Raw genomic sequence first — 15,423 nt, 5'->3', positions numbered from 1 at the left:
GATCTCACAGCTACCTGCACGACGTTGAATTAATAAACGGACAAACACTTTGATCCCCTCCTTATCTAGACATGTCATGCACACATCCACAGATCTGCAGCCGTGAGCTGTGGGAGGTGTGATGATGAGATATGGGAATGAATAAAGAAGTCTGGATTAAAACCTGCGGGTGATCCGGCAGTCATCTGACCCTTTAGGACAAAATACCAGTGTGACACTGCAGGAAACATCTATTCACACTCCTCATTTATTCACAACAGATTTTCCACTTCCGCTCAGTGGAGTAAATCTATACCAGGTGGCGACTGTTTACATTTACACTGGTGCTCTCATATAAGACAAATACAATCAGCTCAATCCAGCTGTTTGAGTGCTGAGATGAATAACTCCTGCACAGTATCTGGAGAACCAACCATTTTGATAAATTTGATAATCTGATAATCACCATCATCATGCAGGGTTGGTTGCTGCACACGGGAACTGTAGTGAGTAGTTTTGTCCTCTTGAAGGCGCTGTGTTTCAGTGTGATGCTATGGCCTCTAAACACACCATTCACTATGCTGACACTCTGCCTCCAAACTCTGACCCCTGAATGTCCATATAAATCCTCTGCTCTGCACCTTCCCCCCTCTAATAATGCTGTGAGACAGCAGCCGGCTGTGCAGAGAAAAAGAGCTCTGCCCTGCGATGGATGTGTTGAAGGTGGAGATGTTGTGTGTTAGTCCCCCGTAACAGCAATTTGCTATAATTACTTGGTTATAATCATGTTTTAATCACATTAAACACCTTCTTTAGAAACATGAGCATGCCTATGATTTATCTAAATGCATTCAGAACCTGCAGTGGGCACAGCTGCATTCTGCTTCTCGACTACCACATACTACTACTTGAACTCATTGCACACCGCTGATGAATTCCAACTACATGCTATCTGGTGCAATTTCAAAATAAGATTAGACTTCCACTTAATTTATGTGGCCTCTGTTTATTGATCCAGGAGGTAGAGGGACACAGAAGGGAGGTACATGGTGACCACTGTGCAGAAGTGATCCTCGCTGCACTCAGGTCATTATTTCTGCACAGGAGCTGAGTCCAGCTGACCCTCATACCATTAGGCACAATTAAATGCTGGGTATATAGAGCATTATGTGCGTCGCTGCTGCCCTCATCCACCTCTGGATCAGGTTTGCTCCGTCCTGTTTTCTGATGTAGCTCGGTACAGGCACATACAGAAAACTAGATGGACATTCAGTAGAGTGCATACATCCACCGAGGCCAAACAGTCCTCTTATGAAACCACATTTTAATTCACTAAATCCGTATTATTATTTGGACATGCACCAAATTACACACACCTACCGATCTCAGTCTCCTAAACATGCCTGACTTTTTTCATCAAGTTCCACAAATTATTCTTTAATTTATATATAAATCAAAACATGTTGAAAAACGTCTCACAATGTTTAAGAAAATTCCCAGATGTGCCTTCTGATCTGGAGCAACACAGAATTTAATGGGCTCTTCCCTCACTCATACCACACCCTCCCCCAGGTTTCGTGACAATCTGTCTTGTAGTTTTTACATAATTCTGCCAACTAACAAACAGACAAAGAAACACCCTTATTTTATGTGTTGTGATGTTTGAGTTATTGTTGGTTGAAGTCTAACTCTGTCAGCCGAGTGGATACAGGGAGAAGCTGTATGTTAATACATGATATGTTTGGCCACAGGATGATCGTGGCTACCCTCAGAAAAAGGGACATCTGAGAAGGATGCAGACCTTTCCATGTTCAGTAGAGGAGCCAAACTCTCTGCAGAGTCTGTTGGAAGCACAACATATCCCACTGATAGGATGAATTTAAGGTGGAATCACTCACATGTAAGCTATTACTCCCAGAACTGCCTCTATATTTACTGATTAAAGGTTCAGTGTGTAGGATTTAGGTGAAAGGGATCTATTTGCAGATATTGAATATAAAATAATCCTAGTGATGTTTTCACTAGTGTGTTTCAGCTAAATTGTACGAACTGTTGTTTTCTTTATTCTAGAAGGGGCCCTTTATATTTAAATATTTTATTTTGACATCAGGAGCGGGTCCTCTCTACGGAGGCTGCCATGTTTTTGACAGTAGTCCAAACTGGACGAAATAAAAACCTTTTGTGATTTTATGACAACTGAAGGCTACCACAGGTTCTCTGTCATGTTTGGAAGGGGAGAGTGAGGTGAGGGGTATTCAGCTGCAACATGCACCTTCACCACTAGATGTCACTAAATTCTACACACTGAAGCTTTAAGACATTTTAGGGTAATAGTTAAATCATGTCCATCCACGTACGTTTATTTTTATAGAATTTTAACATAAGAACTCTTAACCATGCAGATTAGTAAAATAAAACCGGCCTCAAATAACCCACAGCAGCTTACATCATCAGTCTTTTGTAAGTAATGAAGGATTTATTATCACGAGACGCTAAGAAGACAACACACGTGTGTCTTATGTCACTTTACCACAGCATTTTTCCTCTTTTCTACATTACCCTTATCAAAGCACATGAAGATATTGAGGGTATTTTTACCATCGTCTGACACTGACAAGGTCCAAGAGGTGAATTAATCCAGTAAGATGGCAGAGCAGCCTCATAGAAAGCTGGTGGCTGAGCAGCTTTAAATAATTCCACGAGACATGAGACAGACGTAAGGGTCTAGAAATCTAAATCAAACTGACTTTTGGTCTCAGCTGTCCATGTTGTGTGCTCCATATTTATCACACTTCCTCGAGTATTAACTGGTGAAAGTTCTCCTATAAAAGAGATTAGAAAGCTGTCAAGCTGCTGCTGTCTCAGTTTTTTGTCAGTGTTCTCTTTGGCGACAAAATCCTTTCTGCTGAGAGCAAAGGGATCAGGGTCACTGACAGTTTAGGAGAGAGAAGAGGGGGCAGTGGAAGCGCTGCTCAGCAGTGCAGCAGAAGACTGGGTAGTTTCGGCATCTTTGATAGACGCATGAAAAAACGAGCATTGAAAGAAAAGGGAATATTGGAGCAAATTCAAGTGAGAGGCAGGTGGAAGAGCCAGAGCAGGGGCCTGTTGAGCGGAGACAGAGAAGGTCAGATGGAGGCAGGAGGGCAGGATGAAATGTGGAGGTGGAGGATGTCGTGGAAAGAGAGAGGAATGAGTCAGGTGGTGGAGGAGAGGACCATATGGAGACAGGGAGAGAGGGCAGAGAGACTGTGCCAAGCGGGGAAATCACGAAAGGAGAGCAAGTCGCTCGCAGAGAGCAGAATGGAGACTGTCATAAATTGATGGTCCAAGACATTAAGAGGCTGCGAGCGGAGCAGGCTCCAGAGAGGAATAATCCGACGCCAATTTTATCTTTATGAATGAGTGGAGAGGCAGAGGGGGAAATATCCACGGGACACAGGAGAGGAATAATGAAATGATTATTCTGATTGTGCTGCTTATCATTGGGATAATAATGAATCGGCTGTGGTGAGGAGGTCACACAGTACAGCTGCACATCTGATGAGGATACAAGAGCGAATGTCTGTGAATGGCGAGTCAGTTATTATTAATTACAGACACAATGGTCAAAGTCAGAACCAGTGCAGAACAACAAACAGTGGCGCAGGGCTCACCGAGCATTACAGAGACAGACTTACAATCACACAGGATCTGACGTGTGGCTACAATAACAGAGCACATGTCAAATCTACACTGCAGTCACATCTATAGAAATTGGGATCATGCTCCTGATTCAGAGATGAGGTGCCAAAATAATCCATCATTTGTGTGGAGAGATAAAAACTCCCTCGGCCAGTTGTCACCATGTAACCCTCCATACTGCTGTGGTAAAGCCATGTTTAGAGTGTGGTTGTGTCCTTTTGGTGGGCGGCAAAAAAGCAACCCATCCAGAGATCATCATCTCCAGAGGCCGTAACCCTCCAATATACTGCCCATTTTTGCTAATTGTATGTATAATGGTATGTAATGTAGGCATATGATTGCATTTGTATGTATGGGTGTATATAAATATGTGTAGCTTTTTTCATATTTTAAAACATACAATTTGATACAATTTCATTTGCGTGAATGTGAAATCCCTCTTCATATTCTGTTGTTAAAGGTGAGCATGAATGTGGCAATCAAAGTTTTTACCACATTTCACCTCCAGCTGTTCTTGTTTTAGCCGATTCATTTGTTTGTATCTATTTATTTGCTTTGAATTTAATTTTACATACTGTATTTGTTCCAGAGGCATTTACATCTCTTGCTATTTAGTAAACTTTGCTGTCTCTTGATGTTGTTTTCACAGTGTCTTGGAAATGTTTCGTTTATTTTCTGCACTCGGCTATTTTGTAGAAATGGTCTCTACCTCAATGTTGATTAAGTCAGACTCACACTCAGATCTGGACAGACTGTGTCATGGGGCATAGAGTCACTCTATAACCACACAAACCACACAGTCCTCATTTCACCTACTTTAGCGGTGAACAGAAAAGGGGGACGTTGCTTTGGAAACTTTGGAAAGTAACTGCCCTTCAGACACTCTAACATACAGCAAAGAGGAGAGATGTACAAAGTTCACTTGGAAAATGATTATCTTAAAGCTCACAGTTAAATATTTCATACTCCACTCTAATTAAAATGATTTGGTGTGAAGCCAGCGTATGGCTCATCTGTTGGCTGCTCATCCATATTCCAGCTCACACTTGTCTGTTTTAAAATAGTTTGCACAGCAGGTTTGTAGCCTTTGTGTTTTGGGTCCTCTCTTTTTGTTTTACCTCTTGTTCATTTGTTCTCTTTCTTTCATGCGGCCCAGCCTATTAGCATATTATGTGTAACTCTCACATTCAAATTCAAAATGAATAACACTGCAGTGCCCCAAACCATTGCTGTGATTACACAGTGATTTAAAACCATCCATTTGCATGTTTAAATGCATGAGGAGCCAAGTAGGGTGAAATTCAAAGTGGTAGATAAGAAAGCTGCCATACTTTTTTACATCTGCACATCTCTACTTGTAGGTAGTCAATGCAGGCTGTTGCTCTGTTCAGCCCAAATGGGCCTGAGCACCATAACATTTACTAAGATTATCGAAATTATATACTTTAAATATCTGAAGGGGTAATGGATAACTTGGTTTTATAAAAAAAAAAAAAGGTTAGGTTACTGAGCTTATGTTGTAACCTGTGATTTTTAAATTAAATGTTATGTAACATTGTAAAATTATATTTACCTATATGTAATATTGAAACACCTATACAGCACTTTCTACTCTTATCCACATTCTTACACCAAATTGTTCTCAGCCATTTGTTAGAATTAAACATCTTCAGTGGGTACTTTCTGCACTTACCTGTTATTTAAGCCCTGGTGGTGCTGTAGCCGCAGCGCTGCAGAATAGAGCACAGCGCAACGTGTTTCTAACTTTCACCATGAATGAGTATACTGGAGCAACGTGCTGCTGGGCAACAGCAGGAGAGATGGTGCAGTGCTGTGTCTGCCCTTACTACAGTCTCAGAGGTGCTTAACATCATTACTGCCCTCCTGTCACCACAGCAACCGGCCTGGTGACATCCTCAGCAGTGCCTCTGTTTCGGCATTTACTGACTCTTGCTCTCTCTCTCTCTCTCTCTCTCTCTCTCTCTCTCTCTCTCTCTCTCTCTCTCTCTCTTTGTCAGGTGCTGGTTGATGCAAATGCATATCACACACAGCACAGAGTCAATCACAGCTATCCTCATGTCACCAAGGCCTCAGTGTGGCCTTTAAGTGAATGAATAACATTCATTACTCATTCATCCTATCAGACAATCAACTATATTAACCCTCCTCTCCATCATGCTCTTCCTCTGGTCCCACTGTGTGTTCAGTGTTCCAGCGGACGTGGCCACATGCTGCTGCACTGACTGAAGGTTTAATAACGCTAAAAGGTTTGTCGCCCCCCCCCACAACTCTCTCTCTTCTCTCTCAGTAACCTCACTCATTACTGAAATGATCAGGTCCGCTCTAATAGCTTATAGTCAACACTAGGCCAAAGAATAATACTCACAAACATCTTTCTGTAGAAAATTACATTTTCTCCACACAAACACTGAAGTAATCAGGGGTAGATATGAAAAGGCACAATGAGTTCTTATGCAAACATAGTTTTATGGTAGATTTGCTCTCCTCGTGAGTTTTATATCATGGAGGCGAACTGGTGAAATATCTATAATTTATCGACAGAAACTCTGTAGAGTGCACATACCTATCTCTGAGAGATGTATCATTTCTCAGCCTTGAATAAAACATGTTAAAGGAGGTTTTAAATCTGTGCGGCTGAAAGCACCTTGTCGCACTCTGTGCTGTATATACCTATGTATTCTATACAACACGAAAAGCCACAGTATATCTCATGTTACAGTAACACCCCCCTACACAGACGGAAGCAGGTGGCGGAAAGAAAAAAAAACACTTACATCATGACTGCATTAAAGTGCATTTTCACTACAACTTTATATTTCTTCTCTGTTACATTTTAAATATTAAACTTTTGACTCCACGTTGGTCATTCTTTGCAGACAAAGATTTTATATATACAACATACGAGCACTTCTTACCCTAACCCTAACCCATGATACATGTTTATAGCTTTAACCACCAGAATTATTATGTTATTCATAATATAACACTCAAAGAACAAACTTCCCTGCACAACTATTTTTCCCTTGGATTCTCAAAGTAAATTTCGCTGAAAAAAACGTTCAAACTAGAATTTTGAATACTTTTGAATACGTATGGTCATATTGTGATATAGTGGTGGTGGTGGTGTTGTGATGTTTTTAGAATATGTAAATTTCATACCATTATCCAACACTTACCTCACAATATCCTGAGAAAAGTAAAGCAGCAGCTGCAGTTGTTATTTGTTTCTTAAACACAGCACAGTCACAATCTCTGTTTGCATAATAATTTATTCACATATTTTTTTCACATACTATATATTATTATTATTATTGCTGCAGTTCAGGAGCCTTTCACTTATTCTCTTTCAATATTCCCACAACGGGAGTCTATGTTGATACCTCTTTATATTTTTCATCTTCATGCATGCTGAGTATTACATTTCACAGGAGCAGGATGCAAATAAATTAAACAGTCTCTTTTTAAATACATGTCATAATCTATCCATTCTATTAATGCTTGAGTAACATGCCTTTTTCAAAGTCCATAGGGGAAAACACTTTTCTGAAAGTACACTCTCCATTAGAGGGTGAAGGCTTAACAAAAAGCATGTTAATAATACATATTGTTAAAGCTGGCAATCTATGATTAATCTTCATTACCACCCGAATCCCCGTTCCCCCATCCAAGTGAAGCCCCTCCATTCGGCACAGGGAAAAGGCTACGTGTACTTATTACATTTCATCTATGTACAGTAACTTTAGAAAAAAAATGAAAATATGGCACCAAATCCGCTTGTGAAAAAAAGCTTGAGATTACACATTAAAATATTTGTGATTACAACACTTGTCCTGCTAAATTGAAAAACAAAAAAAATCTTAATTCAACTCCAGTAGTCACCTTAATCAGTGATCGCACTTTACAAGCTAAAGTGGAAACACTGATGGCACACAGTTCTGAGAGTAAACAGTGTGCACCTTGCAGGCGAGGGGAGCACTGCAGTGCGTAACACCATATCGAAAGGAGTAAGTCTAACTCATCTACAATGCACCATGTGTCTCACTCCGAGCAAAGCTCCCGGGCAACATCAGGCTTCTGTAGTCAGAAGGGAGAAATATGAAGAAGAATAGTGACAACAAATACTCTAATGTGTCAAATACCAGTTTACATTGACAGTTTTACTACTGCTGGTTTTTTCTGTGTTTGACTTTGTGTAAGTTTCTTAGTACTTGTTTAAAAAGATGCTTGTTCGTCTGCCAAATGGCTCCACTCAAAGACTATGGACAATGAGAAATAACATTATCTTTCTCTCAGTAGCTCTGATTAGCTTAGCATTCATTTTTCAGTCTCAAAGTCAGAGATTGGCTTTTTTTCCCACAAACATGCGTATGCATGCACACGCTTAAGCTCTTGCATATGCACACATAACTAGAAACTGAGGGGATTATTTCTGACCTACAGCAAAGGCAAATAATGAAAAAAATGATAATTCGACCTCAGACATAGTTATTTTCATTTTAATTTGATTTCATTAAGTATTACTTAATTGCTCAGTTGTATCTGTTGGGTTCTTTGAAGGCACCTAGTGTCCCTAGGCAGAGCAGAACTCTCCAGCATGTCACATCAGGTGTAACCTTTGTTTCAGCAACACAGTTGCTTATTTTTTAGGAAAGTGATTCATCTTTCTTCAAGTGTCAAAGTCTCTACTTTGTAAATTGATGCTTCATCATGACCACACAGTCTGTCCGTCTGTGCTCCTGAATAATAATGCAGTGGTGAGTTTTGTGCCCTAATGAACTGGGGTCCTGGGCCATGGAAAAGCTCTTCTACAAAATTTAAGAGGTCCTCGAGCACCCAGGCTGAGAAGCCTCTGTCAGACGTAGGCTGACTCACTAGACTGGGTCCTGCCCAGGTTGGGGGTCTGGGACAGGTGTGAAACATCCTTCTTGCGCACTTCACAAATGGACTTTCTTCGAGCCTGCACCCCTCGCATGGCCGTCTTTATCTTCCTCCAGCCAAGGTGGTTGAGCTCAGCCAGGTTGAGCAGCACACAAACGCCACTCACAGCAAACATAAAGACCAGAAACACGGTCTTTTCTGTGGGACGAGACACGTAACACTCCACCTCCTTCACACATGGGTATCGGTCACACTCAAACATCCCTGGTACGTTGAAGCCGTACAGGAAGTACTGGCCGGCCAGAAAGCCGATCTCCAGCGCGTTGCGGAACACTACCTGGATGACGTAGAAACGCGAGATGCCTTCCTGCCGTCGCACTTTAGAACTCTTGTGTGTTTGAGGGAGTCCTCGGGGTCCATTAGGGATCTCCTTGACCTCCAGGCAGTCGTGATCCTCCTTACTGCTGTCAGGGTGCACCAGGATGCCGTTGATGTTGCGAGAGTGAAGCTTGCGAGCGTGATGATCGTGATGGCGACCGTGGTGACCGTGACCATGGTGATCCATATACGGATGCAGGAGAGAATAGCTTCGGTCACGTGCCTTGGCAGACTGATGAACAGAATATGTGATGAAGCACAGGCTCGGTGTGCACACCAGGATGATCTGAAAGACCCAGTAGCGGATGTGCGAGATGGGGAAGGCCTTGTCGTAGCAGGCCTGGTTGCAGCCGGGCTGCATGGTGTTGCAGATGAACATGATTTGCTCATCCTCGTACACCTTCTCCCCCACGATGCCAACTATCAGGATCCGGAAAATCACCACCACTGTCAGCAGGATCCTGCAGAGAGACAGAGAGAGAAGGAAAAGGGGAGCAAGGGGGGGTGGTGAAAGGGAGAAAGACAGAGTCAGTTAATATCAAGCAAATGCACAGAGGTTAGGGAAATATCTGGGTCTGATTCTGACAATGTTATGATTGCCTTAGTTGTCTTGGCTCAGTATAATTAGTGATTAGACTTTTTAGATAGGCGACTAAAGGGATCAAATAGCATTACGTTCATTTTATACTTATATATCAGGAGCAAAAGAAAGAAAACAGTTTTGTCCATGTATATCCGTATGTATATATTTATATTGGTATGAGCATGCATGACTGTGTGTGTGCGTGTGTTTTTTGTGTTCTCACTCAGCTGCCGTGACAAACAACACCATAAGATGGTGGAGTTGTGCACCAGATAACACACACACATGAGCTCACTAATCACAAAAGACTGTAACTGGAGGGGTTGTCAGACGAAAGGTGGTATCACACTCATCTTCACTGCTGAGCTAAAATGGAACATTGCATTCATTGATATCAGCATGTGTGACTGCACACACACACACACAAACACACACACACACACACACACACATGCTTAAACAGCGACTGCTATTCACTGATTCAAGGAACAGTGTGATAAAAATCAATGGGTAGTGTTTTTCCTATGAGATTCATCCCTGCCCTTTTGTTTTATCTTATCATAAATCTCTTCACTTTTGCAAATCTATTGAATATATAAGTTGAACTGCTGCACAAAAAAAACCTCATGTCGCCTTAAATTTGACAAAATGGAGCGATCTCCTCCTCCGAGGGTCATCGTGTGGACAACAATTACTGGTGGCATCCTCTTAGAGTGGGGCGACTTCCCGTTGAGCATCATCGCTGCAGTAATAGAATGCTGCGTCCGGGGGCCGCTGGATCTGGAGAGCAGTGCAGCTGTTAGGCTTCTGAGAGACTGGTGCGCTATAGTGTTATCTTCTGGTGTCGATCCATTGTGAGGCACTGCGGAGGAAGACTGAGGCTTTACTGCACTGTCAGCTCTTTATAATGAGCAACGAAAGCCTGAACATCGTGGGGCTCCCCGGTATTTATGCCACAATGCAGTGGCTGTGCACGCTCCCTGCACGTAGGACACACTTGTTTAAGGCCACCCAAGGCAGCTAAAGGCACAGAGATAGATGGGACCTGCAGCCCTGGGTGGATTAGAACAACTGGGTAAAATGGCTGCTAGCCTTTTAGTCAGGTGATGTAGGTGATATGATTCCTCTGCATTTTAAATATGTGCATGTGCATGTCAAATGAGACTCCATAGCGCATCTTTTAATGAGGACCCAAGAATGCCCACACCTCCCGTTTGTGGCCAGTTACTACAGCAACGAGCAAATTTGTGAAAGGTGCGTTTCTGAAAACAAGTGTAATGAGGGAAAAGAGGTGGAGACACAGAGGTTTGGAGGAAGAAATGAAGAGAAACGTCTAAAAAGTGTTTTACTCCTTTGAGATTGTCAGTACGTGAGAGCCCAGTGGAAGACCGGTGAAGAGTAAGAGCACAGGAACATGAGTTAGTGTGAAACAGACTTAAAATAGAGCAGCGCGACGCTGCAGGACTGTTTCTGCTCCACCTGCGAGTGTGTTTTTGTGTGACAAAGACAGACACAAGGACACAGAGACAAAGAGGGAGAATCAGCCATGTGTGTGACTTGTTCAAAATGGCACACGTGTCCGGCCGTCTGTGCTCGGAGCAGCTGCTAGTAGATATGCTACACTGACTTTTATGGTTTGGAAAATCCGCAGAATAAAGCTTGTCTGCACCTTTGGTCCTCCGGAAGCCGAATGCAGGTTGTGTATGATATTTGGACGCTCAGACACTCTGATCCTTTGCTGTGAGCCAGATGTATCTGCCTGTATTGGTCATTTCACAGCAGTGGGTTTGACCTGAGGCCTGTTATTGATGGTTCTCTGCACCACAAGGAGTCATCTGAGGCATCCTGCTGCACTGGGATAGCAATCTGCAGTCGACGCTGCACGTTTATATGCAAATATTTGTTTAAATAACATAGAGAATATGAAATTAGCTCATTTTCAGTGTCTATGAGAATCTGCGACACTGCTGATGTTAAGCACTGTAAAGATAAAATGAGGCATACAGCATATCCGTGTTCACTTTCTGCTGAGATTCATTTCATGCCAGGGATAATTACTACAGCGTAACAGCATTAGCTAAATGTCACTAAGTCTGCGTGCTACCCACATGTCTGCATAGTGGCACAGGCTCAGAGACTGAGAGGGCTTTCCTTTTCTTTTTTTAAACATGTTTGCTGATGTTAAATATACACATCAAATATTTTTCAATTATCCAAACCTAACAGATGGTGAATTATATTATTAATAGTATTTATGGGAGCTCTACAAAATAAAAATAGATACCGCTAAATTGGAAATATATTGTTTATGTTGTGTGCGAAGCTGTGACTTTCTCATTACATAGTAAACACTGCTATCCCTTATCCCCACACATGCTATTCATATAATATTCATGAGGCTGCACTGGATCCGAGGATGTTGTTTTCTTCAAGGTAATTGTTTTTATTTTGTCATTTCTTTCTTTGTTCATTTTATACTGTCCCTTCACGATTGCTTTAAGAAAGTCTATAATCCAGTTTATTTACAATTACATGTAAGGTGATTTTATCCCATCTAATTTGTTAATTTTTTTTTATCAGATATGCTTTTATATCAATGTTAATAAAGAAAATGTTTTAACTTTAAAGTTTTAAAGATTTCCTTCTTAAAATGGTTTATGGTGTACGGGCATAAGTGAGATTATGTGTGAAAAGCTCACCTTGATCACTTTAGTTGGTCTTCTCAGCTTGTTTCTACATGATATATGAATTAAATTATGTTATTTTAACTGAAGTGTGTGTATTCACCATTAAATAGACATAATTCTTATCAGTTATTGGTTGTGCTGTTTAATTTCAATACAAAGAGTGTAAAGTGTAAAAATTTGGTAATGGATGTAATATAATTAGTCGGATTTTGCCGTTTGAATTTGTGTGAATGATTATGACAGCCTGTGTGCGACCAACATTTTTCAGGCAGCAAGATCAAGTAAACAAAGTATTGATCACCCCACGGACAACTTACAACGGCCTTGCAATGAGCTGCTTTATGTGATGTCTTTACAACGCACCTTTGATCACCTAAAAGCACAAACCTAGTAAAAATGTCCTGGTCGTGTGTTCATTTTCTAAATGCATGAGTTGGACTGGTTGGACTGGATGCAGAAAAAAAAGGCTGTGAGGATAACGTGGACCACAATGGATAAACCTTTTCGCTCACTGGACTTTTCTATTTGACGTAGTGCAGTTATCACTCTTTGTTTGTTGGGGCGGTTTAGATCTTTAGAAATTTCCAAGACATTGCAAATATTGAGTGTAGTGCTGTGTGCGTTTGCAAGCATGCGTGTGTGTGTGTGCGTGTGTGTGTATGTGTGCACTCCACTGCTGGACAACAGGATAATCAGCACAGGGCAGATTGCTGCATTAGCAGAAAGCATGTGGACGAAGGTTATCTGCAAACATCAGTGTTTTAAGCACTGCGGAGTAGCAAGCCAATACTGTGCGTTAGAGTGGATTCGGGTGAGACAGCTCCAGGGCCTGAACCTGCAGAATATTCAATAACTCCCATAAATGATGAAAAGGATTTTTCAAAAAATGTTAGCATCTCAATCCTGAGGGGCTGAATATGAAAAGAGGACCACTTGCTGAGTCAATTCAAAAAGGACAACATGAAGAGAATGCACTCGCTACCATACACCATGAGCTGCCTGCTTCCTGTAGGACATCCTCTCAGTTCAGACTCATTATTACTATTCTTAAGACTTTCTAAATCTCGAACACATGTTAGACCCTTTCCTTATTTTCACTTTCCTCTGTTGCATCGCTGACAGCTGGCATTTCCACACAGTGCAAAGACCAACAGCAGCTCACAGCTAACAAGAAGACAGAGTGAAGATTAAGGACACGATGCTTCACTGCTGCAGAACTCTGCAGACTGATCTGTAGGCAGCTGACTGACCTGTAAGAGTGTGTGTGTAGTGGAACGATAACTGCTCTTCAGCTGGTGTATCGGCTGGACATGCAGGCTCCCTCTTTCCCAGAGGCTTTTACACAAACGCACACACACACACACACACTCATACCTTCATTCATACAGCAGCTGCTGTCACCAGCCTCCAGGGACAGAAATGACCCGGAGCACAGCAGCAGATGCAATGAGAAACACGCACACTTTACTCTCACACGCATACACACATACACACATACTAAATAACAAATCATTCTTTACTGTATCTGTGTCAATATTAACAAACACAAAAATACACATATCTCTGCACATGTAGGTACACAGAACGTCCTCTAAAGGACAAGTGAGTTCAGTGTAATCTGTGCAGAGACCTCCCTCAAAAATATTCCACCCGCCCATCCAGTCTTTATACTAAGCTCCACTGATTGCTGATGGCAGCTCATAAGGAATAAAGACCTCAGCAGGCAGAGAAATTAGGCAGCTTAACTGTCAGAGCGCAGAAATGTCTCTCTCTCGCCCCTCATCTACTGTTTGTCTCTCAAACTGTTTTAATGCGTTTAGGTCTTGCCCACGTATCAAGCAGGCATGCATGATCGCCTGAGGCGCCACGAAGAGTCGGTGTGACGAACATACTAATTTAAGCCAAATTTGTGTGACTTCCCGAAGCAGTGGTTCACTTATTTCTGGCTTCCTCTTCAAATACTTATCAGCAATATTTTACTGAGAGTATTCAAAAAATTATGACACCACATACCTGAAATGACCACAGAGCTAAGGGTCATCAAATTTCTCAACTCTTTCTCTGTGTTTATGTGCTCATGTGCTTCTGTATATTTTCTTCGAATGGTTTTCTTTCATGCCATTAACCTGCCAGGGACAACAGAGGAAAACTAGCCTGTGTGGCTAAATCTGGCACATTTACATGACGGGCTTATGTGATTTTGTTAATTGATGTATATAGTCCCTTTAAAAAGAAAATTGCTAAAGTAAAAGTAAAAGTACCATATTAACTTTTCTACTTGTGTTAAAGCAATTCACACTTGCTTTTAAATAGAAATAAAGTATTAAAAGTAAATGTAATCGCCAACTTACAACATCATTATCGATGAGTCTCCGCAGTGGCGTATAACTGCTGCTGCGCTTTTCTGTTGTTGAAGGAGGTGGGGCTCTTTAGTTACTGATTGGATCGGTGGACCAATTCCGCTCTTGTTATTGATTACTTACTTAAAAATATTTTTAAAAACTAAATGTGAACATGTAACACAAGGCTAAGTGGAGTAGAAAGTACAGATATTTGCTGACATATGAGTAAAACTGAAAAGTACCTGAAAATAAATCTTCTCAAGTAAAGTACAGATACGTGAAGAATGTACTTGAGAACAGTAAAGAAGTAAATGCACAGGAATTATCTCACTCCGTCACTCAACAACTGTGAAAGAAACGGCTTTGCTCTAACTCCACCTAATCTGGGACAGATATCAACAAGATCGTGCTGCAATCCTCAGATGCAAAAGTTTCTTCGACTGTTACTTATATAAGTTACGTAAAACTTCCGTGAAACAAAAGGATAACACAACAACGGTCCAAAGCTGGAGGATATTGTGTTTGAAGAAAACTCTGCACACAACTTTTCCATTAAGTCATTGCACAGCTCAACCATGCGTGGGGATGATGATGCAGTGTATACCAGATGCAGCCTTCCTCCATCCCATTTGTCTTCATGCCATCTAAAATTAGCCTTTCAACTCAAATCGCCCTTTCATCTCTATTCGAGCTAACAGGGGAAATATTATGCAGAAGGCTTTCGATCTGAAATAACTTGAAAGTTAAAAACATTCAAATGAAAGGTATCAGCATTTCCCAAATGTCCCAATGTTTGTGCTGATTGGGTCAATACGTCTTTTCAGAATATTCCATAAATCGCATTGCGGCTACTCAGTATTTAGAGCGATGTCAT

At 41.5% G+C, this 15,423-nt stretch overlaps 1 protein-coding gene across 1 annotated transcript in view; it reads right to left on the bottom strand.

The window, feature by feature from the left end:
- LOC118122256 (gap junction delta-2 protein) overlaps positions 1 to 15,423 on the bottom strand; it is a 34,154-nt gene that overhangs the window by 9,335 nt on the left and 9,396 nt on the right. Inside the window, 1 exon segment of the mRNA XM_047343573.1 lies at positions 8,540 to 9,398. Within this exon segment, the coding sequence (XP_047199529.1) occupies positions 8,540 to 9,398 (859 nt within the window).

Source organism: Hippoglossus stenolepis, chromosome 15, assembly GCF_022539355.2.
Source record: "Hippoglossus stenolepis isolate QCI-W04-F060 chromosome 15, HSTE1.2, whole genome shotgun sequence".
NCBI lineage: Eukaryota > Metazoa > Chordata > Actinopteri > Pleuronectiformes > Pleuronectidae > Hippoglossus > Hippoglossus stenolepis.
This window is presented reverse-complemented; position numbering and strand designations above follow the sequence as displayed.